At 43.6% G+C, this 26,686-nt stretch overlaps 1 protein-coding gene across 2 annotated transcripts; it reads left to right on the top strand.

Moving 5' to 3' along the window:
• Positions 1–26,681, top strand: LOC110979434 (hyalin-like). Of its 2 annotated transcripts, none has more exons than XM_087148263.1 (25): positions 1–300; positions 3,136–3,200; positions 4,303–4,523; positions 4,975–5,004; positions 5,331–5,576; positions 5,889–6,134; positions 7,061–7,285; positions 8,763–9,005; positions 10,942–11,184; positions 12,223–12,465; positions 12,822–13,064; positions 13,483–13,725; positions 13,985–14,227; positions 14,991–15,233; positions 16,057–16,299; positions 17,000–17,242; positions 17,991–18,233; positions 18,709–18,954; positions 19,418–19,660; positions 20,677–20,919; positions 21,150–21,392; positions 22,392–22,637; positions 23,398–23,640; positions 24,193–24,378; positions 24,998–26,681. In XM_087148263.1, exons 1-25 carry the CDS (start codon positions 292–294, stop codon positions 25,297–25,299), a joined length of 5,424 nt encoding a protein of 1,807 aa, XP_087004389.1. In that variant the 5' UTR covers positions 1–291; the 3' UTR covers positions 25,300–26,681. The 2 variants fall into 2 exon arrangements, with proteins under 2 accessions (XP_087004389.1, XP_087004390.1); XM_087148264.1 differs by having other exon boundaries at positions 287–405.
• The last annotated feature ends 5 nt before the right edge of the window (positions 26,682–26,686 follow it).

The raw sequence follows: 26,686 nt of genomic DNA, 5'->3' as shown, positions 1-26,686 counted from the left end.
TCCCCAAACTAAAAAACTTTCGTCTCCCAAACTAACGACGCACCCTGTATGTTTCGACGAGAGCTTTCTTTTCCGTCACCCCCCCCAAACCACTGTAACTGATCTGACGTCTTCGAGTTGCGCGTTTACCAGAAGCGCCACGCGCGGTCGGTGAACCGTCCATCGTTCTGCTTGCCTTCCCACATATGCAAGCCACAAGATGTAATCAAGTGTTCCGTTGCTCATTATAGCAGAGACCTCCAAGAGGAATATGAAGAACGCCTACCGGCGGGGGCAGAAGCATTTGACAACATGGACGAGGTAGGTGTCACGGGAAATTTTTCGGTGGGATGACTTCATTGGGATAAACATGATAAAGTTTTATCGACGTAGCTGCCGGGGTATTTTTGCTTTGACAAGAAAATGGTAAGATCCGCTTTCTTTATCGATCAATCTGTGAGATATAATATGTTAATTACACAATTTCGCAGGAGTGGAGACACTTAAGAACGATGCAAATGTGATACATATGGAATGTGACTGTGACTTAAGGTCCCACCAAAAGAGTGTGTAGTTTTCACGTTTGAAGTTTATTATGGAGCGCAACTCTCGTTAAAAGTAATAAAGATTTGCTATCATTTGTAACAAATTTAAAAAAATTACAAAAACTTCATGTTCCATTTGGTAAACAAAGGAAATGGATTCTACAGATACGCATGTGTAACTGGTAATTTCCGTCTGATGCCCAAACCCTGGCCAGATAATATCCAGTAGGCATCATACCCACACGCTTTTTGAAAAAAGTGCTCTGACTGTTAACACATTTCTAAGCACTTTTGTGTACCCACTTTTTTTTAACATGTTCAACCAAGACATTTCAAAAAGATAAACATGTACCATGGAAAAGCGTTTAGCATTTAAACACATCCCTTAGTATATTTCGATAGACTTGTCACGGGTTAAACGTGTGGAAAAGTGGGTACAAAAATGTCATTTTTATAGTGTTGGGCCTACAAAAATTCGGGGCTTTATAAGACAAAAATATTGAGGGCCTGTGCCTTTCTCTTTGGGTTTTTCGATTTTGGACAAGCTTCAGACTAGATACATGCAGCACATAGCTTATCGGTGTAGTTTAGCACCAACACGAGGTGCAACGGCTCCAGAGCTTCCTATAGCGGAGTAGGGCCCAAGGGACACTTAGTCCGGCCCTGGCCTGTGGGTAAATAATATTCAACCTTTTTTTAAACGCAAGGCAATCACTATTAAAAACGACGCTTGCAATAACATTTATGAAAGGAAAGAATGTCCGAACCTGTGGAAATTCAGAATTTCCTGCGCAGGGTGTGTGTTTTGTGAAAACGGTTGAAGGTACAAGAGTACCTCTTGAAGGTTTGAAACAAACTGGTAAACATTACACGTGCATGTCTTCGCGGTACTGTCTGAAACATTTATAGCATAGGCCCACATAACTTAGGCGTGTTGTGTATACAACAGTATAAAACATCATTTTCTATTGGAAAGTTGAACGTGTAAATAAGGTTGATGTGTTGGTGTAATAGACATGTAGGCCCAAGATGTTAACGAGGCAAGCAGCAATAGGTTTAACTCCTTTAAAACCCACCCCTTTACACGTATTATGTAAAATAATACATGCTTCCCGATTCCACTGGTTTCTAAAGAAAGAACTCTTTCTGCAGATGTTTCGCATTAACCTCGAGAGAGGCAGAGTCCTGGTGTTGTTTCAAGAATGGGCGGAATGTTTAAAGCATTATTATTTTCGCGCTGCGATGCGTATTACATGGCTGAAGATTAAGTTAAAATGCTTCATAAGATGTCAACAAATTGGCTTCACATTCGCCGTACATAATATTGAGGCTAGAAAACGTTTTCAAAGAAGTGGGCAAATACGTGCAATATTTAACTCTGATTGTTGCAAACATTTCTGATTTTGCTCCATTTTCTTCTCACATTTGTTCCTTTGTGCACATTTGCGAGAACCTACAGGCGAACGGGGCGCATTTACAAAAATTACGTTTTCGTATCCTTCTCACACATCCCAACAGGTTTTTTTTTTCGCACGAGGAAGACAACAATCCACTTGGGGGAAAATCCAATATTGTTCTGTTTAATTTACCTGCTCAACCTTGAATAACCCGGTGACATATCTAGAACTAGCTGAAAAGAATCTTTAATTATGTTATACAGCACTGAGCATATAATTAAAACCATTGTTGATGGTTGCGCACGATTTCATTCATATATACACACCAAACGAGAAATGGCAGTCACCTCGATATAGTTTACAATGTCAAATGGTTAAAATTCATGGATAACGATCACCAGAATGATGGGGAAATTACTGAGGAGCCAATAATACACACTGCAAACATTTCTGTGTTAACACCATTGGTGTTATCATAGGAAAACACCCAGTCTGTTTGAGAGTAATTCAATACCAAGAGTGTTAAACTAACGCCAACTCAACACCACAATTTTTGCAGTGTAGAATTGTGAAGAATGTTATGCTCAAATGGGTACCCAAAAGCTCCAAATGGATATGAAAAAATAATGTTTGAATAAAAAGATCGGCCACAATCCGTAATTAGAATGCCACTTGTAATGTTAGAGAACGGAGCTGTACGCAGATTCGGGGTAAGGTTTTTCTGTTCCGTTGATATCAACGCATTTGCATACTTGACTGCGTATATTTTTACCTGTACAAAATACTCAGGATATACATGCAGTAAAGCGACGGACTTCGTTACACCAACCGTCTAAGCTGCTCATTTTCATGTTTGCTGGAACACGTATGCCAACAGCCGGCATGCATAAATTTGAAATTGTTATTGAATGCAATAAGATATACTGCAAGTCTGGTTTTCTCTTCTAATAATTAATTTCGGGTTTCATAACCGCGGTTGCTCTTTGAAATAGAATATATGTACGGATAAAAACCAAAATGACTGGTGAGTTTTTTTTAGATGGATCGTACCCACGTATTAAGGTAGAAGTGTGTTTGATGGAAAAGCATGATGTGGTCAAACCACGGTAGTTTTCTTGTTCTAATTACTGTTTCTGTTTGAATATAATTTTACTGCCATTACTTCCGTCCCAGCGTAAAATCTGTCAGGTTTTATTTCTGTTTACCATTAACAGAGGCCAAGGTCCCCGCAATCAAACCAAGTTCACCAAATTGTAGAAAAAGGCGCACAAATTAAAAGGTATGTTTTTGTCCTTTTTGTCAGTATTATTGGTAATATGATTGCAACGCAAATTCTTCGTTATTCGAGTACTTGTCGTTAAGTTTGGGAGTAGACTCCCCGCTAGTGACAGCGTTGTAGTCGATACCATTAAAGACCAGCACAAGACCTCTAGTCTGAATTCGAGTCGAAAGTTATTCAAGTGAACTGCAACAAAAGCATTCCTTTGTCATTGTTCTCACTGTTATCTGTTTCTGGTCTTGTGATGGTCTCGACTACAACACAGGCTAGTGGCGTACCCAACGGGAAGGGGGAAACTTGTCCCCCCCCCGCAGACAAGTTGTCATATTTTTAGGAAGAGAATGTGCTAGCACTGCTGGCATATTTTTTGTGGGAGGATTCCGAAAACCGTTCGCATTTCAGAACCCTCCCCCGACTTAATAATGCTACGGCTCCTATACACTTAAATTCGGTACCGTCTGGGGCACGTTTATGCCCGGCAGGTTGGGGGACGTCCACAACTGTATCAGTGACTGTCGTTCAAAACTAGTCACATGTAACGCCCTCTGTGAGGAATGCAAAACCCAAAGGGTGCTCACATACCTGTTTAAAATTATCAACCATATCCAACTTCAGAAAAACTATACTAAGTACAGGAGCGGAATCCAACCACCACAATGAACACTGGATTATAATGAAACATTATCTCGGTACAAATTTAACGGGAAAATGAAATGTACAAAAGAATTAAAATCAAACAAAACAAGATTAAAAGAAATCAACAACTAAACACTTAATGAAGATAAAGTGTTTATAATGAGTGTATTTAGTGTAATTCGACTAGCAGAATTGGAAGCCATTACTGCAGTGGCATAACTCTCGTGGACAGGTGGTACGCACGCGTTACATGCCTCTTCGACCAATAGTGTGTCGTGATTTGCCAAACACGCGCGCGTCAAGCTGAAGAATGTGCGCGTGAGTGCAGTGCCACCGCAGTTAGGGCGTCTTATCAGATTACCTATAAAGAAATAACATTAAGAAGTAAAGACTAAGAAATTTAAAGAGAGAGAGAATATTCCAGGATAGTTGATGCAAGAGGTTTTGATCTTGCTTTAACCTATAGCTATCTCTCAGACATCGTGAGCGAAAAGATTCTCACAATGCACGGGCGACCGCCTGCCCAGTTCCATTCTAATTACAAAAGCCGGGATGACAGCAAGCACGCCGTAGACTTGACGGAGAAGTCTTGCAGCCGGATTCTCATAGCGTGTGGGATGACGATGATCATGCTGGTAATCGGTGCAGCACTGGTTGGCGGTATACTTCTAGCAGTAACTCATTTGGGTAAATTTTGTGTGTATCCTCTATTAGCTATAGGAGAAACCGTGACAATCTAGCGAGAAATGCGAGAATACTTTATTTCCAAGTGTTCTAGCTGTTTATTTAAATTTTACAAATCTTCGCATTAACAATGACTTATGATGTACTTACAACGGCGGTTATGCAAAAGTGACAGAGTAACTAAAACTTCGAGGATATGACTTTTTAAAACTTTACATTGGCTTACATCAAATAAATCGCTGCCAATTTTGAATGATGAAAATTTTTTCTCCGAAATAACATATAAATGAAATTACTGATGTATAAAAAGGAAAGGGAAAGAGAGAGAGAGAGGAAAGCTGATCAGCCTGCCAAATTGTAATCTTTTGCTCTGCGCTGTATGAATTTTAAACCAACCATTTTTAATTTTACAATATTTTCAGGTTCTATAACGAATTATACATTTATTTCACAGATGCAAAAGAAGAAATGGTAACAGTTGCTGGTAAGCCTCGTGATTGTTGAGCTAATTCCTGTTCCACCTTGATTAACCATCGTAACATTACAAGTGGAAGTTTGTAAAAACAAATGTTTTGTTACAGAAGTTTGGCAGGAGACTCCTTAAGTCCTTCACAATCCAACACTGCGCAAGAACAAAATTTAGAACATTCTTCGACTTTCCAAGGGGACATCAATATGTTCCTCACTACTGCTAAGTCCTCTGAAATCTTCTGATGAATGTTGAAGGAAGTGTTAGATTTAGAGCACTTCCTTCAGAAACAAAGGAAATGCGGGTTTACTGCACATTTCTTCTGCACTCTATACTGACAGCCCTGAATCTAAATCTGAAATGTCCGGGAGACATCGTGACAAGAACAGAGCCGGGCAAACAGTTCGCCGTGGTATCGTGGAAGAAACCGGTACTTCAGGGAAACGCCAACACGACCGAGGTCGTCACGTTCCAGAGTAACCACGAGTCAAACACATCCTTTGAAATTGGCGATCATGAAGTAGTTTACACCGTGACAGACCCGGAGAAAAGTCAAGAGACCTGCTCTTTTAATGTGAAAGTCAGAGGTGGGACACATGTCAGAATTCCTTTTTTTTTTTTAAGTTGTTGATCTATGACAAATTCAACAGATTAATAAACTGAAATTCGACCACTCGTAAACAAGACTTCTCTATAACTATATCAGATGGGATACGCCCGACTTAATTATTAAAGGTATGGGCCTACATGTATAATACTGTTGACACCCCCCCCCCAACGTACACTGCACAAGATGCAAAATAGAAAAAGTCACGCCCTCTCTAAATTCAGGAAAAGCGTTAAGTTTCAATATCATTTGCTGTGAAGCACGTCTTTGCATTTTTAATAATCTTTACTAGACAAAGAGAGACCACTGTTTGTGAGCTGCCCCCAAAATATCAAGATTGTCACTGATGCAAGTGACGGCGATTTCCAAAGACCGACGTGGGATCTGCCGAAGGCGGCCGACAACGCCGGCCCGCCGAAAGTCACTACCAACTACCGCGGGAGCGAAAGGTTCGACATCGGTACCACAGTGATCCGCTACACGGCCACTGATGCGGCCGGAAATGTTGCAAGATGTGTGTTTGAAGTGACAATCATAGGTAAAGAGATTGAGGTTTTCATCAAGTAAATTGTACTAAAATGTCTGAATGGAGCGAGAGCAAAAGGTTGAGGACACCATGAACAGAGAATGTGTTGTTGATTACGTTATTGTGTCGACTGGTGAGTCAAACAAATTCACTACTCTCGTTCTTATGAGTAAAGGTGTTTTTCCCCAAACGATCAAATTTTGCCTCAGTTTCAGCTGGTCGAGGTAGGCTGACCGTTAACATAACACAGCGCATGATGTTGGCAAATCGTTTTCACATTCATCTCGAGTTAAGAGGCGAACGAAACTGAACATATTTTTGCTTTAACTGGCTTGACCGAAAAACAGGAAGTATTCGAACGTGCCAGAGTAGGATTGACAGGTTCAGGCTTCCCACAGAAATCCCTGCAGCGCTGTCTGAGTTCCGTTTTTTCCCAGTCAATTTAATTCTGGCGGTGTATGAGAAATGTGATATGTTACATTGCAGAACTGCAAAGCTTCCGGGGGAAAGAGACGTATACCCCTAAACCCTCTGCTGCCGTGGCCTCCTTTCGAGGCATAGTTTTTTTCCGGGAACATAGTTTCTTTAAGAATGATTGATGACTTGCGCATGTGCTTGCATGTCTTGTGTTCACACTGCCTTTAGATGAACGAAACTGTTTTGAAGACTCTGTCGTATGTTATTACTGTAATTATATTGGGCGTTTCAAAAAAGGAGGTAATCCTATTTTATAGAGTTAACAAACGCAAACTGTAGGCTCACGAAATCGTGACATCGTATTCAAAGCAGAAGCTCGCATGTTGGCAAGTCACGCAATTTGAAAATGTATAATTGTTTACAAAACCATACATTTGTTTATTTTGAGCCAATATTTTTGACTTATGGATTTGTAGATTCTTAACAGACAGAATATTTCATTTTGTATATCCAACATATAGATGGAACGCCGCCATCCATTCTAAACTGCCCAGGCGACCTCACTGAGACCACGGACCGACCCCAGTGGACGGTACCAACAGCAGCGGACAACGACCAGTTAGTCAGTCTCGAATCAGACTGGGTACCTGGAGATACCTTCCCACTGGGTCGGACGAGGGTCACTTATGTGGCCGAGGATTCGGTTGGACTGAAAACTGAATGCAGCTTCACTGTAACTGTCAGAGGTGAGGATTTCTCACTGGTGCCTTGACAGAGGACCAATTTTAAAGTAAAAAAATTATAACAGTTGTAATAAATGGTGAAGCTGACTTTTTTGCATTCATACAGCCAGCGGCGTGTCCAGCTTTTGGTGCCGGGGGGGGGGGGCAAATTTAAAAGCGAATGCAGCTTCGGGCTCATTTTAACATGATATTGGAGAAAAAATACTCATGGTCCCGACATCCTAGCTTTTACTGGATAGTCTTGTATTCTTAGGGTTTTGGTGCTAATATTTGATAAATAAATTTACCGATTTCTTTCTACCCTACTCACCTTTGAAGTATTCTGTGCTAAAAAAGTAACAGTAAATCCATGGGGGGGGGGAACTCCCCCAGGATACGCCATGTATAAGGTCCTTTTGGGGGTCAACACGCAGCAGCTCATCCAAAGGGTAAGCACTTTGAAGAGGATCGTTTTCCACCTGCCTAAACGCCGAGAATTTTCTTTCAAAGTGTTGATGTCCCAACCCCGGAACTATTGTTACAACCTCACAAATTGTACCACATGTCTAATATTGAACGAATCCTGTTGTGTAGCAGGTTAACTGCATCGCACACAATTCCGTGGTTCACGTTTTCCCCAAGTAATATTACCGTGCAACAAGATAAGCCTAACTGTCGACCGGAGACTAATGTAGCCAATCTGTCAGTGCGATATTTATAGCTAGAATGGGCACAGAAGGGCACTTAGGTGATCTCGTTTCTATTGCTGTCACTGAGCGGGTTTGGTTTTGTCGCAGAATCAGACGGTACAAATTTCTTTTCCCTCGAGCCTTTGAGCGCGGAAGGACACTGGGGCATATCAGGTATCGAGCGAGTCCCTTTCCGGTTCCATACCCCCAAACCCCTTTTACACTACTGAGCCCTTGGCAAGTGTGTTGTGAAATGAAACACGAGCAACAGTGGCGTACCGGTAGCGAGAATTTCACTGGTGGGGGCACCAGCATCTTATATGGGGCACCAGCTTTCAGTGGTGTTTTTTTTTGGGGGGGGGCAAGTTTTTGTTAGATTTGTTCAATATCCATTCCTCCATTTTTTTTCAGGGGGGGCCACCGGGAATGGGGGGACATGTGCCCCAGCCCCCCCGGTTGACGAGCAAGCATATTTTGATCAAAATGTCTACCCCAGAAACAGTGACGTAGCTAGGATTTTACTAGTGGGGGGCAAGGGTCAATGGGAAACCACCGTCTTATAGGAACACCAGCTTTTAGTGGTGTTTTTTTTTGGGGGGGGGGGAAGCTTTTGCTAGCCTCGTTTAATATCCATTCATAGTTTTTTTCCTGGGGGTGTGGCACATAGGGGGCACCAGGAATTTGTGGGGGACATCCCCCCCCCCGCCTGGCTACGCCTTCGTGCCCTGAAACCCCCGCGATATGGGGCACTTTAAGTTGAACTAAATGCACAGGCCTTCACCACGCAACCTTTAATATTGTCTGTTTGAAAGATACGGAAGGTCCAGTTTTCATCAACTGCCCACAAAACATAACGACTGTAACGGACAGGCAGGGTTCGTTTGAAGCGCCGATGTGGCAGACCCCTCAGGCAACGGACAGCTCTGGACCCGCTCTTATTTCCACAAATCACGGCGAAGAAGAGTTCCGAATCGGTCAGCCTACTCGGATATTGTACGTGGCTACGGATGCCTCCGGCAACAGAGCAACATGCAGTTTTTACGTGACTGTGGAAGGCAAGTTGGCCTAATAAGAACTCTTTGGACCAGTGCATGGTTGGGTGGAAACTTGAAAGACAGGCTCCACTTGTGAAGTTCAATGGCGAACGGGAAGGGAGGGGGTGCCGCGGTTGTATTCATTTCACTTACTTCAACAGCCAGGGAAAATTGCCTGCACTCTCCAGAATGGCTATAAAAGTTAGGAGAGAGCTCCATATAAGGAAGCCGCTCGACACCCTGTGTACAAACCCAATGAGACTGGTCTAAAAACTTTTGTTTTCTAAGTAAACGACTTGGTATTTTTCCTCCTAAACTGAACATGTCTAGACATGTTTTTGCTTTCTGACGGCTAATAGGTCACTGTAGGGAATAATTACTGGCGTCCTTATAAATGGAACTCTTTCCAAAAGTTTCATACAGGAGTTCCCTCATACTTTGTTGTCCTTTCAGAAAGCTTGGTTCTGAATCCACCTCTGGTAATCTCCGGCTATTCGAATGGCTTCTTATACAGTACACGAAGCTTGTGAAAGGGTCTTTGTTTATCACAAAAAGCCCTGTTTTTTATACAGCTTTAAGCGCACGTGGGCCTTTTTTTTGTAGGCCCACCATGCAAGTGAACGTTGTTTGTCAAGGAGCTATTTTTAATGGCTCCACGGTCAGATATATAGTCTTACGGGAAACAGCCCAGCAGGAGCTTAAATTATAATTCAGTTGTTATCGTCGGCTTTCTTACTTCCTTTCCGTTACTATGTGTTCAAAACGAATTATAACCAGACAAAATGTACTTGAAAATTTTCCCCGAAGAACAGGACGTACATGGAGCCCATGTGTCTAAACATGAAACGTCAAGTGCTGCTATGAGTAACAGGGTGCGACATATTTTCGGCGAATTTGGAAATACCCTGAACACGCAGCACGAAAATGAAGAACATGTGATACATCAATATTTTTCTTCACGAGTGTTTGAAATAAAAACGCAATTGAATTACAATTCAACTTCAGTTGAGCAAGTATTCTAAGGGAACTATTTAAATTTTGTAGTTACTATATTTCAATTTAATTTTGAGCTACTTAAGAACAAGCAACCAAAAACATTATACATACCTAAGAAAAGATCCTCCAGTCCTGGGTTCTTGATGTGGCACATAAAATAATGCTAATTCCGCAACATGGTCAAATTCATGTTGCACAGCAACAACACTCCACGTGTCTTCTCTGAGTTTTCTGTCATTTTTCTTCTCTTTGAACGAGTCCCTGTGTTCCTTTCATTCGTCTGCATTCCAGGGGATCTCAGTCTTACTAGGGATAAGAATGCAGCAACCCTGAGTCAGACAGTTGTTGAATTCGCGCCTGAATTTTCCTCAATTCTCGATCTCCAACTTACCGTGAACCCCACATGCAAGAGTATCCCCAACATTTCCGAAAAGACTGGTTCCCTGCATCATCTGAATATATGCTTATAAACAAACTAAACAGATTGACAGCTCTAGGAACTATTGAACAACTGAGTACATGTATATTCATCCGCGTTTTCGTGTAATTGCATATTTCCAAACTGCAAGTAGAGGGGTTAAACCGTCAAACTGAAATTTCATTTGGTTTGTCGTTAACATATTCTTAAACATACATTCTCAATGTAAACCAAAAATAAATAAGTAACTGATTGCTCAAGTGGAAACTACTTTATTGTTGACCTTATCACGCACTTTTATGTGTTCTTCCACCACCACGAAACAACAACTGACCAATCAGAGTAGGCAAACGCACCTGTTCCTCGTGAAAGGACATATCGTCTGATTGCTTTTCAAAAGTAAATCAAGCTTCTAGGACGCTGCATTATGCAAACAGATGTGAATGCAGGACAAATATCGATTGATAGAATTACGAATACAAAGGTGACAATGGTGTTTTTGCTTTCTCTTTGTCATTTTTTTCTTTCCCCGAATCATTCCAGATGGCACCCCGCCAACTATACGTAGCTGCCCATCAGATATCACACAGCCAACCGACCTAAGATTGGCCACCGCTCAAGTCGTGTGGAACCCGCCCACAGCACAGGATAACGGGGACCTTGAGGCATTCCGCTCAAGCCACCTGCCTGGTGATATTTTCCCTCTGGGAACGACAGAAGTTGTGTACACGGCCGTGGATTCAGCGGGATTTACCACTGATTGCAGCTTTAATGTTACAATTATAGGTATTTAGGCCTTACTACAGTACTGAAATTTGAAGTTGAACCATTGATCAAGCAGAGCACAAATAACGTTAAAGTTGGGCTGGCATTTTAGGATTTACTAGTTTCTGAATAATTAGTTCTCTTCGCTTCAAATTTAAAAGACCGAAATTTCATTCCCTAAAATAGAAACTAGGGAAGAGTTCCATATGCGGACGCCAGTAATTATTCCCTACAGAGACCTATTAGCCGTCAGAAAGCAAAAACTTGTCCAGAAAAGTTCAATTTAGGAGGGAAAAACCAAGCCGTTTACCTAGAACAAATTTTCAGACCAGTCCCATAGGGTTTGTTGCACAGGCTGTCAAGTGGCGCCCGTACATGGAACTCTTTCCGAAACTAGGGACACATGAAAAATTTCAAGTGGAATTGAATCCATCGAATTTGTCGAGATTTCACTTGAGATTCTACAGGAGGGTGTTCTTTTTCAAAATGTTTCAATCTAGTCGCCACTTTAAGTCTTTGTATTTAAGAAAGTTAAAGTCAAATTAACTATCTACACTCGGTCAAATGAACATTTCCATATTCTTTCCACAGGTTTTGTCAAGTCTGTCAGGTTAAAAAGTTGATCGGTATAAAATAAATCTAAACCAACACGTTCGATATATGGTCATAATTCCCTTGGTTGGCATTAGGTGGCTGGGTCTTGTTCCTTGTCTCTGACTGGTCAGTTGTGGCTGTCTTTTATTGCTCCCTCTTGACTCAAAGGGGCATAAATAGTGTTGTGGTCAGTGGGGAAAATTATTAAAATTAAAGATTGAATTATTGTCCTAACACTACATCTTTTATAGTAGATATTTCAAAATTCAAATTTCATCGTTGTTTGTAGTGTAAATATCTCCCACGTTGTAACCCCTCCATTGTATTTATTTTATTGCTGTAAAAACGAACAAAACAAGTAATTCCCCGTACAAATTGAATGGAGGGATTATCCAATAGGTCGAACAGCGTCTGACCAAGAGACTTGTCTTCCTCTCACATTCTCTGAACCAATCATTCCTACAGATCTAGAAGCACCCAAATTCACTCTCTGTCCATCAAACATTGAAAAGAGTACAAAACAAGATGGCAGTTTTGACCCTCCCACCTGGCCGGTTCCCATGGCAACCGACAATGCTGGAGTACCACAAGTCACACCAACCTACAAACTTGGAGAGTTTGAGCTGGAGGTAAAGATGCCTGTACAGTACACGGCCACAGATGCATCTGGCAACACGGCAACCTGCCTGTTTTTTGTCACAGTTGCAGGTAAGGGCCACCTTGGATGGGATGAGGGGTGTCGAGCCTTAAAGGGGAAAGCATTAATTAATTCACAGAGCTGGGGAAATTGCAGCAGTGTGTTAACTTGGTTGAAATTTCTGAGGGACAATTCGGGGGGTGAGCACATATTTTTGCAGTGGGACACTAAAGGCAGCTTGCTCACAGGTATATTTCACATCTTCAAACGGGGGGGGGACACACAGGGGTGGGGCACCCCCCTGGGTGCCTCTAGAAAGATATACACGTCATTCAATGCCCACAGCAAAGAATTCCTGGTTAGCTGGAAGTTAGGATGCTAACCCTGATCTTCCCTCCTCTTATATGGCATTTTATGTCTGTCTTAGATGAGACACCACCTGTAATCAGCAACTGCCCTGAAGACATCACAGTCACTGCAGATTCCCACTCCCCGACTGGGCGGGGTAACTGGACCACACCCACGGCAACGGACAATGGGTTGCATGTCACACTGACTTCCAATGTGAGACCTGGCCACGCATTCCGCATCGGTAGAACAAGGGTGACATACACCGCAGTCGACAGTGCTGGATTGACAACCAACTGTCGTTTCACTGTCACCGTTCTAGGTAAGTCAGAATTGGCCTTCTTCAAAAAATATTGCTATTCAGTCTCACCTTAACTGGGGGAGGCAGCCGGACCTCAGTATTGTGTTTATTGACAGCCTTGTTCAAAAACTACAAATCAGCACTGGTTCCAATTTTCTCAAATTTCCAAAGCCAGGTTCCAATTAAGTTACGTGAATTACGTTAGTAGTTCTGTTAGAAAAAGCAAACATCTCTATTCAGTGTGACTGAATAAAAAGGAAGATCTTCTGGTTGTTTTTTGAAAGTGGAAAAGGTTCCAGGGCAGTGCCATTTTCAACCAGATGCATATCACTAAAGCAAAAGAAAAAGACTGTAGAACAAACCTTGATCAATTAAATTGTAAAAAAAACAAAGGTGCTAATTGGGCAGCTGTTTTCTCCTTTTTCGTTTTTCACTACAGACAGCTCTCCGCCAACAATACACGACTGCCCATCAGATATCACACAGCCAACTGACCGAGGCGTGGCCACCGCTCAAGTCGTGTGGAACCCACCTACAGCATGGGATAATGGGGACCTTGAGGCATTCGGCTCCAACCACCAGCCTGATGATATTTTCCCACTGGGAATGACAGAAGTTGTGTACAAGGCCGTGGATTTAGCTGGATTGGCCAATGAATGCAGTTTCAATGTTACAGTTATAGGTATTTATCACAAAACTTGAACTTTGAAGCTGAGCTATTTTTCACACATGTAGTGTACAAATAAAATGGTACGAGTTTATCCATTTATTTCATATCAAATACGGTAGAGTTTTGTTCCATACTCATTCATATAAACATCTTCATATTCTTTGTATATATTTGTTAAGCCTGGGTGGCTAGAAGGTCAAATAGTATTTTACATGAAACTTGTTTGACCATTGTCCACTTTTGAAGTTCTGGGAGCTCATCATTCCTACAGATCTCGAATCACCCAAATTCACTGTGTGCCCGTCCAACATCGAGAAGGGTACTAATCCTGATGGCAGTTTTGACCCTCCCACCTGGCCAGTTCCCGTGGCAACCGACAACGCTGCGGTACCACAAGTCACACCAACCTATGAATTTGGAGAGTTTGAGCTGGAGGTGAAGACGCCCATACAATACACTGCTACGGATGCATCGGGCAATAACGCAACCTGTCGGTTTTTTGTCACAGTCGTAGGTAAGACCATATTGGATTTTGGTTCATCTAGCAACAGGTCTACCCGTTCTGAGGACAGGCAAAAACATATTTGGGCAATCAGTGTATGTTCAAAATTTTACAAGCCGGTGGACAAGTCCTCACGTTTACTCCAAAGATACTGGGTGGAGTGGACACATGGCCTCAGATGGCACCTAGTGGCCAGGTGACTTGTTTCAAAAAATTTCCTGCGAGAGGACTATTTTCTAAAAACTGTGCCTGAGAAGGGATGGGCACAGTCCCAGATGAAACGCTGTGGTGGGATACAGTGGCAGCTGAAGGGGACGCTTCAATAACCCAAAGGGTTGGGGAAGATAAGTAGTACCTTTAAACTAGGATGAAATTTCTGAGGGGTGGTAGGGACGGGTAGGGGGACACTGTTACAGGGCACTTCAAGCAAATGAGTAAAGGCTCGCTTGCAGGTTGCAGACATTGCAACATTTCAAGTGGGGAGCCATAGTGGGCACGGACTTCCACTGGGGCACGTCACCACCACCCCCCTCCCTAATATGCCAATGGCAATTGAGGCTTTGCGCGGTGGCCACCTTGCAGGGCAGTTCCTTTATTCCACAGGGAAACCTCCTTTGTGCATGCCCTGTGGTAGAAAAGCACTGACCTTCAAGATGGCAGCCATGCAAACCCTCTATGTGTATTTCAGAGAAATAGAAGGGAAGACCTACCTGGAAATGAAATGTTACCATATATTTTCCCCTCGTTCTTTTATGTAACTTTTTGTTGGTCTTAGATGAGACACCTCCTGTGATTAGAAACTGCCCTGAAAACATTACAGTCACTGCTGACCCCGACTCTCCAACCGGGCGGGGCAACTGGACCACGCCCACCGCGACCGACAATGGGGTGCACGTCACTTTGACGTCCATGGCAAGACCTGGGGACCTATTCCACATTGGCCAAATAAGGGTTACATACACCGCAGTCGACAGTGCTGGATTGACAACTAACTGTCATTTCACTGTCACTGTTCTAGGTGAGACAGAATCGGCTTCCTTCTAAAGATATTGCAACTTCTCATCCTAACTGCTCAGGGCAAGTGAAAAACACCAACATTCTCAATATCTTGTTTGTTGACAGCCTGGCTCAAAAACTACAAATATTTGAAATGATGGAACAAGATTTGAAAAGACCTGTTGCAACCAGCTGCAATTTTCTCCACTTTCCAAAGCAGAGTTCCAATCCCATCACATGAAGTACATTGTTAGTCCTGCATTGCCACACACTTATTTCTTAACATTTTCATGAACATGAACTCAACATTTCTCTCCCAAATCAAACTGACTGATTGCCTGCTTCTGCCCGTTATATGTCTATAAACAAATTAACAGGTGCAAGCCCTTTGAACAACTGAGTACATTCATTAAAGTTTTCATGTGAGAACATGTGATCCCTTAAACACAGAAACAAATTTTAGCTCTTAAAAATACCATGGGTCATGTGGTTTGCCATTTATATATTCACAAGTAAACAGTCAGAATGTAAACCACAAATTAATGTACAAACTACACTCCTCCATTTGTTCATCCACAGCTGAAGAAAAACTATTGACCAATCAGATTAGTCAAATGCAAGTGTTCTCTTGCTGGCATGATTGTGGCAGTTTCTCTATTAAAGGGCAAATCATGTGACTGTGTTTGGGAAGTGGATTGGGTTTCAGGGCACTGCCATTTTCCAACCTGACTTACATCAGTCTTGCAAAAGGAAAAGACTGTCGAAAAGGAATTGATCAATTAAATTACAAAAACAAGGTGTCATTGGTTCATTTGCCATTTTTCTCCCGTCCCGGATCTGTCCAGATGGCTCTCCGCCAACCATATATGACTGCCCGTCCGATATCACCCAGCCAACTGACCGAGGAATGCCCACAGCTCATGTCTTCTGGAACCCACCCACTGCATGGGATCATGGGGAACTGGTGGCCTTTCACGCAAATCAGCTGCCCGGTAATATTTTCCCACTCGGAACAACAGAAGTTGTGTACACGGCCGTGGATTCAGCAGGATTTATCACTGATTGCAGCTTTAACGTTACCATAAGAGGTATTTATTACAACATTTAAATTTGAAGCTGAACCCATTGATAGAGCAAAGCACAGAGAGCCATGGGTATGGACTTCTGGATTTATCAGTTTCTCTGTAAATTTACAAAAGTCAAAATTCTCTCCGTCCAATAGAAACTTGAAGGGACAAGACAAATTTTGAGTGAAATCTACCCACTGGAACACGTCAAGATTTCAGCAGTGGTGTAGCCACGGGGTGGGGGGGGGCTGGGGGCATGTTCCCCCCCACAAATTCCCAGTGCACCCCCCCCCACTGAAAACATGGATGAATGGATGTTGAACAAAACTAACAAAAACTTGCCCCCAAAAGTCACACCACTGAAAGCTGGCACCCCCCATAAGATGCTGATGCCCCTTTGTGCCCCCCCAAGTAAAATCCTAGCTATGCCACTGGATTTCAGTGAGGATTCACTGAAATAACTTTGAAGTTGGAACTGTTTATTAAATAGAGTAGAAATGAACAAGTGAGTATGGATTTATCAATTTCACATGTTCCCGTTATTTCAGATTAAAATTGTTCATTTTCCTTCCACACTCGTTCAAATGAACATCTCCAAGTTCTTTTCATATATTTGACAAGCCTGACTGGCCAGGAAGTCGATCAGTATTTTTAAACTTTATTTTTTACTTTCGATAAATGGTGATAATCTTTGTCAACTACTAACAAACCATTCCTACAGATTTAGAAGCACCCAGATTCACACTGTGTCCACCAAACATCGAGAAGGGTACTAATCCCGATGGCAGTTTTGACCCTCCCACCTGGCCGGTTCCTGTGGCAACTGACAACACTGGGGTGCCGCAAGTCACGCCGGCACACGAGTTCGGAGAGTTTGAGCTTGAGGTGAAAAAGCCCATCCAGTACACGGCCACGGATGCATTTGGCAACAACGCAACCTGCCTATTCTATGTCACAGTTGTAGGTAAGCATCGTATTGGATGGGGTGTGGTGGCTGAAAGGGGATGACGCCTTCAATTAACTCATGAGGTTGAGGGTCAAAGCCCTTCGTTAAATTAGCAAGACTTATCAGCACCCCAGTGCCGTGGCAAGAATTTTTCTTGCTGACCAATTTACATATCGATCCAGGGGAGTTCTCTTGTGTAATTTCAACTTCAAACCCCTGCCTCTATATCTGATTGTTGTACAACCTGCACTGAAAGGTATCTATTTAAATAAAAACCTGTGTCAGTCTCTGTATTTTTCACATTTTAAGGCCAGCTTCCTCTTAACCCTAACCCTACAACATTTCTCGCCCACCAGCTGTTTTAACCCTCCACTGCACAGGGCACTGAGTTATTAATCAGAGATGATGTGGTCCCCATTTTTTCCGGTAGGTGAGAAAGTAAGAGAGCGACTGCTGTCTATTAAAATAAAAACAGAGTTAGTTGTGTATGCAGCTTCTTAAGCTTAATATTCGGTGATTTGTCATTTGTCAGTGTAACTAGAGGAAGACATTGCAGCGAATAGATTTGGCAAATGAGTCAGCAAGTTGTGCACAACTCAAGGACCAAACCAGAGATAAACAGTCTAATTTTTGGAGGCTGTAGTCATCTATTAACCTGGGTTAATCTTGGTGTCATAATTCATGGGAGAATTTTGCCTGGGAATCAAGACGTAGTCTTGATTTTTACCCTGAAATCTGTTTACATGGCATTTTATGTGTGTCTTAGATGAGACGCCACCTGTTATCAGCAACTGCCCTGATGACGTCACAGTCGTCGCTGACCCACAGTCTCCGACTGGGAGGGGCAACTGGACCATGCCCAAGGCAACGGACAATGGGATGCATGTTACCATGACATCCAATGTGAGATCTGGTGACCTATTCCGCATCGGCAGAACGAGGGTGACATACACCGCAGTCGACAATGCTGGATTGACAACCAACTGTCGTTTCACTGTCACTGTTCTAGGTAAGACAGAACCAGCTTCCTTCAAGTGATGGTGAGCTCAATCTTCTCATCCTAACTGGACCACACCACCATTCTCAATATTGTGTTCACGGACAGCCTCGTTAGCAAACAACAGAGAAATATCTGGAGTAACGGAACAAGAATTGGAAGAGCCTGTTACAACCAGGACTACATTGGTTGTAACGTTTCTCAAATTTTCCCAGGCCTGGTGTCAACCTGACCACGTGAATTACAGAGTTAGTCCTGCCTTGTATTGGACTCAGTTCCCTTCCACTGACGATGGGGGTCAACATCAAGTTAAACTCTCCTCAATCAGCCAAGTTATAGTGCAAAAGTAATTTCGAGTCCTGAATCCAAACTCCTAATTGGCAGAGTCCCCCCTTCGAATTCCTGTTTCCCAACGATATTCTCCTTCCATTCTTTGAATCCACACTTGAGCGACCTACATGTAGTACTTGTCGCCCCTTTCTTGCAGACAAGGAAGCTCCCGTTTTCACCCACTGTCCAACGGACATTTTACGGACGACTGACGTCACTGGGAGATACGCTTACCCGTTCTGGCGCACCCCGCAGGCCGTGGACAATTCAGGTGACCCGCTGGAGACCACCACAAATTACCGGTTTCAGAAGTTTGAGCTGAATGTGCGCACGCCCATCGTGTACACAGCCACCGACCCTTCTGGTAACAATGCAACGTGCCTCTTCTATGTTTTGATTACAGGTAAAGTTGATAAGACAATGAACGCCTTGACCATTTAACGAGAACGACTTTCTTTTCTATGCACAGAGGGGTGCATCTCTCAGAGACTATCTCTCAGAGACAGAAGCATGTTAATTTTACAGCTGTTACTGGCAGGGGCGTAACGAAGGCATTTTCTTGGGGGGGGGTGTGCCAGAGTCATGGGTTCAGGGGAAACGCCGATGGTCAACATACATCATTTGCGGACCAATTTCGGATTTATTTGTTGACCCAAGCTCTATTTGCTGACTAGAATTAATTATTGGGGGGGTGTTACCACCCCTATCAACGCTCTCTTGGTCGCTACGCCCCTGATTACTGGTGAAATTAAAGCACATGATCAATGCAAATTCTAAAAACATGAAGGGGGAGATCAGGATTTGCATTGGAAATCCAAGAAGTTGGGTATGGCATTAATCTGCTTCATATTACTACTTTTATGTAGATGGCACCCCGCCCAAAATTCAGAACTGCCCCGAAGACCTCACCCTGTCCACCGACCTCCACGCCTCCACTCGCCGGGTCAACTGGTCACTGCCCACCACCTCCGACAACAGCAAGAACGTCAGCCTCACGTCCGACTTGAAGAACGGCGATCTCTTCCCACTGGGGAGCTCTGTGGTGACGTTCACCGCGACTGACCCCGCAGGCCTGACAGCAAAGTGCCATTTTACGGTCACTGTAGTTGGTGAGATGCATAATCCTTCGTTTTTGAACTGTTTTATTAACCCGTCAGCATTGTAAGCATACTGGTGAGGGGCGTGGCCCGGCAAACAGGAAAGTGGGTGGTAGGGTACTTTTGCAGTCGCAAAAGTGCAAATTTGATTGTGTTGTTGCCAACCTCACAATCTTTGGCAATCCTCAAACAATAAGACGTTTTCAGAAAAAAGAGGAGAGTGGAAATATGTTGTACCATTAGCTTGAATCCCAACTTTCATTTTGGTGACAACTTTTGTTTGTTATAGAAGTACAGGGGCGGATCAAGGATTTTCCAAAAGGGGGTGCATGAACTAAAGCAGCAATAGTATAATGCCAGAGTGAGCACAGCGTGAAGAACTGATGGCTCGGTAAAGGGGTCTGGGGCCCGCTTAAGGGCCCCGGGAAAGTTTGGATTCTAGGCACTCTGTGGTGCGATTTCAGCCAGTATGACCCCATGTGACGCAGTGTGATGCCTTTGTCATATTTATGGGGCTCCTTTTTTCTTCCTTCTCCGAGTTGTAACGAAATTCTACGCAATAAAAATATGGTTTTTCTGTGGGACTTTTTACACTAAGAGCAGGCACACCACTTGATGAGATCTCTGTGTTTAAAAATCTGAGCAATTTCTCACAGACCTTGTGATGAGACCTTCTGGCCATTCAGCAGCTTCGTTAGGTATGATGTCACAGACTGACTGGCTTGGTTGAGCGTTTACTCGTTGCACGCCTGTGATTCACCTTGCTAGGCGCTATTGATATTGTGCATAGTCAATCCTTCGGATTTCGAGTGGGTGTCCATATTGAGTTAGAATGCAAAATAATCGTGCTGCGTACCCCTTTCTGTTACCGCTCATCGGTGCGAAAAAGGTCCATACTTGTCAGACAGTACATCCGTGCTGTATTTTTGCATAAATACGGCTGTGTCCCAAATAATGGTTTCACAGAATGATAAGTGTGGCAGCACCATCCTAAAATATTTTTTCACTGTGATCATTCTGGACAACAGACATGGAGCCGCCGAGATTCACCAGCTGCCCACCAGACATGGAGGAGACCTCGAATGGCAGGGGCCAGTTTGACCAGCCGGTCTGGGAGACGCCCCACGCGGTGGACAACGTGGGCCAGGCGGAGGTCACCACCGCGTTTGACTTTGCGCCATTTGAACTGGGCACAACCACTCTGGTTGAATATACGGCAACAGACACTTTCAACAACATGGCCACCTGTGCATTTTTTGTCACCATCTCCGGTAAGCCCGTCTTAAGTTAAAAAAAAAATTCTAATTCCACAAGAAATATGATCTTGGGCAAATCAATGGTGTTTAACCAGGTAAGAATTCCTTTAAAATCCCGCAGGGTAAAAGTACTGTAATCTATATATCCCACACACCTCTCGTTAAGCTTGAAACGAGAAAATGAAGGGGAAATCTTCCCGCTCCATTACAACAATAAAAAAGTCGCAATGATATTTATTCACCAGACGGTACCCGACCAGTCCTCGGTGACTGCCCTCCGGACGTGACAGTGCCCACTGACCCGCGCCAGCCCACCGCCCATGTCGACTGGACACCGCCCACGGCCGAAGACAACAGCGGCCACGTGTTACTGACATCCAACTTTGGCCCTGGCGAACGCTTCCCCCTAGGACAGACGAAAGTTATCTATACAGCCGAGGATGCAGCGGGTCTGAGAGACAGGTGTCGGTTTACAGTGACAGTGGAAGGTAAGAGCGTTGAGCTGATTTCTTCTCTTTCAATAATTTTTTTTTAATACAAATCAAGGCACATCTTGGAGTTGAATGGGTTCAAAGATACCTTTTCTTACAGAAAAGAGATCACAAACTGTACTCCAGGAGTATTCAAGTAATTGTGAACTCGTCTTTTCAAATTATCTTGTGGGTTAAATACTCACGAGTTTCATACCCGTTGTCATGTAGTGCGAGAAGTCTCCTCTCCCCACAATGAAGTACTTGACAGTTACTTACAGCCATCCTCAAGATTTTTTCAAAAGCTCCTGAAGTTGCACAAGTTGCTATGTGATGGGGTAAACCTATCGGAAGGAAAACAAAAAAAACAACCGCTGCAAATCTGACATAGGAATCGAATTTGGTTTTTGCAGAGAAATATACTTTCTGGATTTGAACACACATGAAACCATGTACAACATGACTTCCGTTGCTATTGTCTTCCAAATCTGGAGGAGGCATATGCATTTGAAGCAAGATATGGGACGGAGAGACCCCCCCCACCTTTGTGTTGGTCATTGTTTGATCGGAATCTCAGGAATTCTTTACAGACTTCTAGGGGGATGTGTTAGGTAACCATAGTCTAGAGTGTGTATAGGGATTGGACAGGTAAAGGGGGTACCCCTCCGTCCCATATCTTGCCTGGTATAGGCATATGGCCCAGTGGCTAGGGTTTGTGACTCGCTAACATAGGGTCGAGGGGTTGGAATCCAGCAGCTGTTTACATGCTGTGACCTTGGGCAAGCCAATCTACTCCCACTTGTCCCTCTCCACCCAGGGGTATAAATGGGTACCTGTGAGGACAGAGACGGTTTCTTTTGCGCCTGAAATGGCAGGATCAAGCTGTACACTTCCCAGGCAGTTGAGATGTTTTTTAGGAAGGTTTATAGACCCAATTAGCAGGGACAATGACATGTTGCCTTGATTGGTTTCCCAGATAAGTGCCATGATATGTCGATATTGCAATTATTATATCAGATACGGAAGCCCCTGTTTTCAGTTACTGCCCTCGGGACATCGAGAAAGAGACCAATGCTGACGGCAAATTTGGCTACCCCACGTGGTCCTTCCCCCGCGCCATAGACAATTCCAGGGTCAACCCCAACATCACCACCACCTCCATCTTTGGGGTATTTCCCCTCGAGGAAGCCACGCCCATCGAGTATGTCGCCTCTGACAAAGCCGGGAATACAGCTTCCTGCAGGTTCTATGTGACTGTCAAAGGTACACTGAACCAAGTTGTAGTACACACCTGTTATTACAGTCCCACTCAACGGTAATTGGTCCCAACTGTTTTCTCATGTGGCTGTTACAGTGTGACCGGTTGAGTTTAATGCATTGATACCCTTTTATATCTTGACTAAGCACGACTAGATTTCAACCAACAGTCTGAAAGGTTCATACATAATTTGCCTTAGGCATCATTTCAAAATTCCTATCGGTTGACTATAGGACAGGGCCCTCCGACCGATAAATAAATGATAACAGTGACTTGTGTTGAGTGAATAATGGAGGGGGTGTTGCTCCACTGAAACCACATAGCCTTGGAAGTAATGCAACATAAAGGCATTTATCAGTTAGAATTGGCCACTTGAGAACACTTCACCTGATAGCCAACCAGTAATAAATGTCTTGGTCGGACCGTTCTGTCCGACACCTGCCTGACAAGAATGTTGAAATAGTGCCTTATACAAAGACCTGTACTGGCAGGGATGAAACAAAGCAATGAGGAGTTTTTTGTTTCAAATGTAACAAGGACAGAAAGGTCAAAGCAGAAGACAGAAATCACTGAGTAACCCATATCCATTTCCTGTTGCTTTGTATCCAGAGTCGTGGTTGTCATTGAAGCACCTTAGTGAAGTCACAACACAAGTTGTGAAAACAGCTAGTGAATATGCGCAGTGCTTTGCAGAGACATCTCTGCTTTCTCTCCACGAGAAGACATAGTCTCAGTAACTGTTAACGACTCTCTATTTTGTTCCAGATCGGACTCGCCCAAAGATCACAGATTGTCCCGGCGACATGACCGTGTCCATTGACCCCCGGTCGGCCACCGGCCGTGCCATGTGGAGTGTGCCCGTGGCCTCGGACAATGGCCGCCTGGTCAGCTTCGAGTCCAACTGGGACCCCGGCGATGACTTCCCCGCAGGCCAGAGCAACGTCACATACACTGCTGTCGATTCAGTTGGTCTCACCTCCACGTGCCAGTTTACAGTAACCGTGGAAGGTAAAGCCCACCTTGGGGCAAGTGTACTTGGGAGTCGTTCTCTAACTGGAGGAGGCACAGCTCATCCTGTTACTTGGGGTTGGTCACCACCCCTACATCCGATTGCTGTGCCTGCCACGCCCACTCAAATATATGTATTGTACACTGCTAGGACTGAACAAATCCACTGAATCCCCTGCAGCAGGTGCCTTACATACACGTGTTCATTTTTGCCGGTCGCAGCCAGTCTTGTTGGTTAGAGACCCTCCAAAGCAATCACCCTCCTAAGTTGAAATATCACAAGTCTACCAATTTGAGTTCAAGTCACAAGCTATTCAAATGAACTGCAGCAGGAGCCTTCCTGTGACCCACTGCTCACACTTGAAGACTTGTCTTTCTTTGCAAAGTTTTGTAGTAAATGATCTTGCGTTGAGTCTCGCATCTGGTCTGACCTGAGCTAGGTAAACTAGGCTCACAGGAGTAGGCCGCGTGGCTCCGTTCACTGTTCCTGATCAGAAATTCCATTACAGTGAAGAGACAAACGGATGTTTTTTTTCTCATGCTGCCTTACAGCAAGGTGCAATCTGTCGCTGTCCACCCCTGCCATGAAGAACACCTACCAGTACAGGTTTCCCTTCCCCATTGCCCATCGAGCTGACGACTCCTCGCTCATCCGGTTTGACTTTGCCGTACGGTCAGCAGGCACTGTCTTCATTGCCCTAGCCGACAGTGATACAATCTCGAACGTCTACGAAATAGGTAAGGTAAAAAAGGATGAAGACCTTTTGACCATCTCTAAATAAATTCCAGAGTGCAAATGCGGAACAGTGCGGCTGTCGTATTACCCTCAACCATGTCGTGAAACAAACTCCCAGCTTCAAAAAGTTAAATCCTCTGGGAGACAATTGTTCAGCTACGGTTTTTTCCTGATTATACCTCATCAATTTGAATCACAGGCTAATTTCTGAATGTTCAAACCCTAACAGAGCAGGGCTTTCTTGAACCATTTCCCAGCTGGGGGAGGGGAGGGGGTGGTGGTCACATCAACCCCCTAAGACCCTGGCTGTCCCAAGCGTACTCTCTTTGAATCTTGGCAGGCATGTAAAGACTTTCATCATGGGTCTGTCTGTATAGTTACAGAGAAAGCCTCCAAGTTTTGTTCATTTTTATGGTCAATTATAATTCATAAAGCCTCGCTGTCTGGACAAAATGCGCATTTTGCAAGAATGTCATGATCGCTTTTCATAAAAATGGTGTCAGAATGATAGCAAAACTACTAGAAACCCCTTAAAAAGTTGGGATGGTGGTGCCACTCAGCTCTGTTATGGTTAAAGTCTGCTGAGCTGATCTCTCAAAGCAAACCAATACACACTCACAGGTCTGGCACGGAGTAAGTCATTCATCAGGTGTGGAGTCCAGTGTAAGCCCCACTACATCACCGTCAAGGTTCCCAAGCTGCTCAGCGGCGCCAAGTACCAGCGATTCTGGATCACCTACAACAGCGGCCGCGGCTTGATCAAAGTCGGCAGAGGGGGTGGGGAGCCATTCCTAGAATGGCAGGACCCGTCTTCTGACCCCCTGGATGTGCAACGCATCGGGATCGCATCCTACCATGTAGCCGACTGGAAAGGCTACCTCTGCAAAAACGGAACGAGTAGTAAAGGGACAGACTGGTTATAACACAACTCCTCATTGGCTGATTTCCAGACCACTCAGCTATGCCTACTCCGTGACAAAGTCTCCATACCGGCCCATTTTCACTTCAGCAATAATCAAATTAACTGTATAAATGGTAAATGTGTTTACAAAAATTGTATAAACATTGTCAAAACATTACGGTATGGAACGCTTTGCTTTAAAGGATATGCAACTCAAGAAATTGTAAATAGCATCATAGTTGAGGCCAAAAAAAACCCCCTTTGAAAGCGACACGCACCTTGATCGCATTCTTGCACATTCACTGCAAGCACGCTGTATGCTTGCCAGCATGCTAACTGCAAATGTCATGCAACGTAAGCTCAGCACCAGCAATTACACAAATGTTTGCAAGCCCACTGCACACATCATTTTGACGCTTACAAGTTTTACTTATCAAGCATTCCTTTTTTTTTGTGGTACTTTGTGAAATGCTAGTTAAGTGGTGCAGTCCAACTTGAAGGTAGATGACATAGAAGGAAAGGATTAGAAACACCGTTTCACCTACTTTTTCCAGATTTTAGGCAACCACAATCTTTGTGGAAGTTTTCTCTTTCAAAATTGTACACAAAATTTATTCAACGAGCGTGTAAAACACCACCGCTTTATACTGTGGTAAAATCTAGCAATTAGTGTTAGGAAAGTATACGTATTGGTGTTATCAAGTAAATAACAAAACAGTTTAATGCTTACTTTTGTAGCAAAGCTTTGAAAACTTTTTGCTCATTCCATCTTCTGGAAACTGTTGAATTGTATCCTTTGTGCACAGCTGTGAAGATTCAGCAGAGAAATAAGCACTGTGACATGACATTTCAATGACAGAGTGACAATATTAGTGAATATGGATTTACCAAATCACACACCAAGTTCCTTTTAATATATAATCAAGCACTTAATCAAACCACAGCTGAGAAAATTGTCACCAATTGTACAAAATAGCGGCACAATTATCTGCATGCTTGTTCCAGGCTATTCATATTTGAAGCAAGTTGTAAGGTCTGCATTCATGCATGTGAAATGCATACTCCCTCAGAAAGTATCTAATGTACATGAAATACCTCCTGAATACCAGGCAACAATGTGAATGGATTATGGCAGGTGGAACGCACAGTTTGTTACCGCTGGCGGTGATGTGTAAAACACACCAAGTCATGGTCCAACCTGGAACAAAACAATCTCTTCACCACGCATAGGCTCTGTGCACACGTTAAAGGGGGCGCTGTGTGCCCAGCCACAAGGTCAAGCAAGGGGTACTAACATTTTGCAGCTGTGAACTTCGTTTAAACTTCACATCCTTCCGTCTCATTTTGAGGACTTTGAATACAGCTGTGCTGATTAAATATTTCTGTGATAAGACAGACTATCCTGTGAC

Source organism: Acanthaster planci, linkage group LG17 (genome assembly GCF_054643075.1).
Source record: "Acanthaster planci isolate LZ-2023a linkage group LG17, COTS_SCS, whole genome shotgun sequence".
In the NCBI taxonomy this organism is placed as follows: Eukaryota; Metazoa; Echinodermata; class Asteroidea; order Valvatida; family Acanthasteridae; genus Acanthaster; species Acanthaster planci.
This window is presented reverse-complemented; position numbering and strand designations above follow the sequence as displayed.

Excerpts from the sequence above, each read along its gene's own strand:
- LOC110979434 (XM_087148263.1), top strand. Across the intron at positions 12,466-12,821 it reads GTTTTTTGTCACAGTTGCAG|ATGAGACACCACCTGTAATC; the intron begins GTAAGGGCCACC and ends TGTCTGTCTTAG. Across the intron at positions 16,300-16,999 it reads CTTTAACGTTACCATAAGAG|ATTTAGAAGCACCCAGATTC; the intron begins GTATTTATTACA and ends CCATTCCTACAG.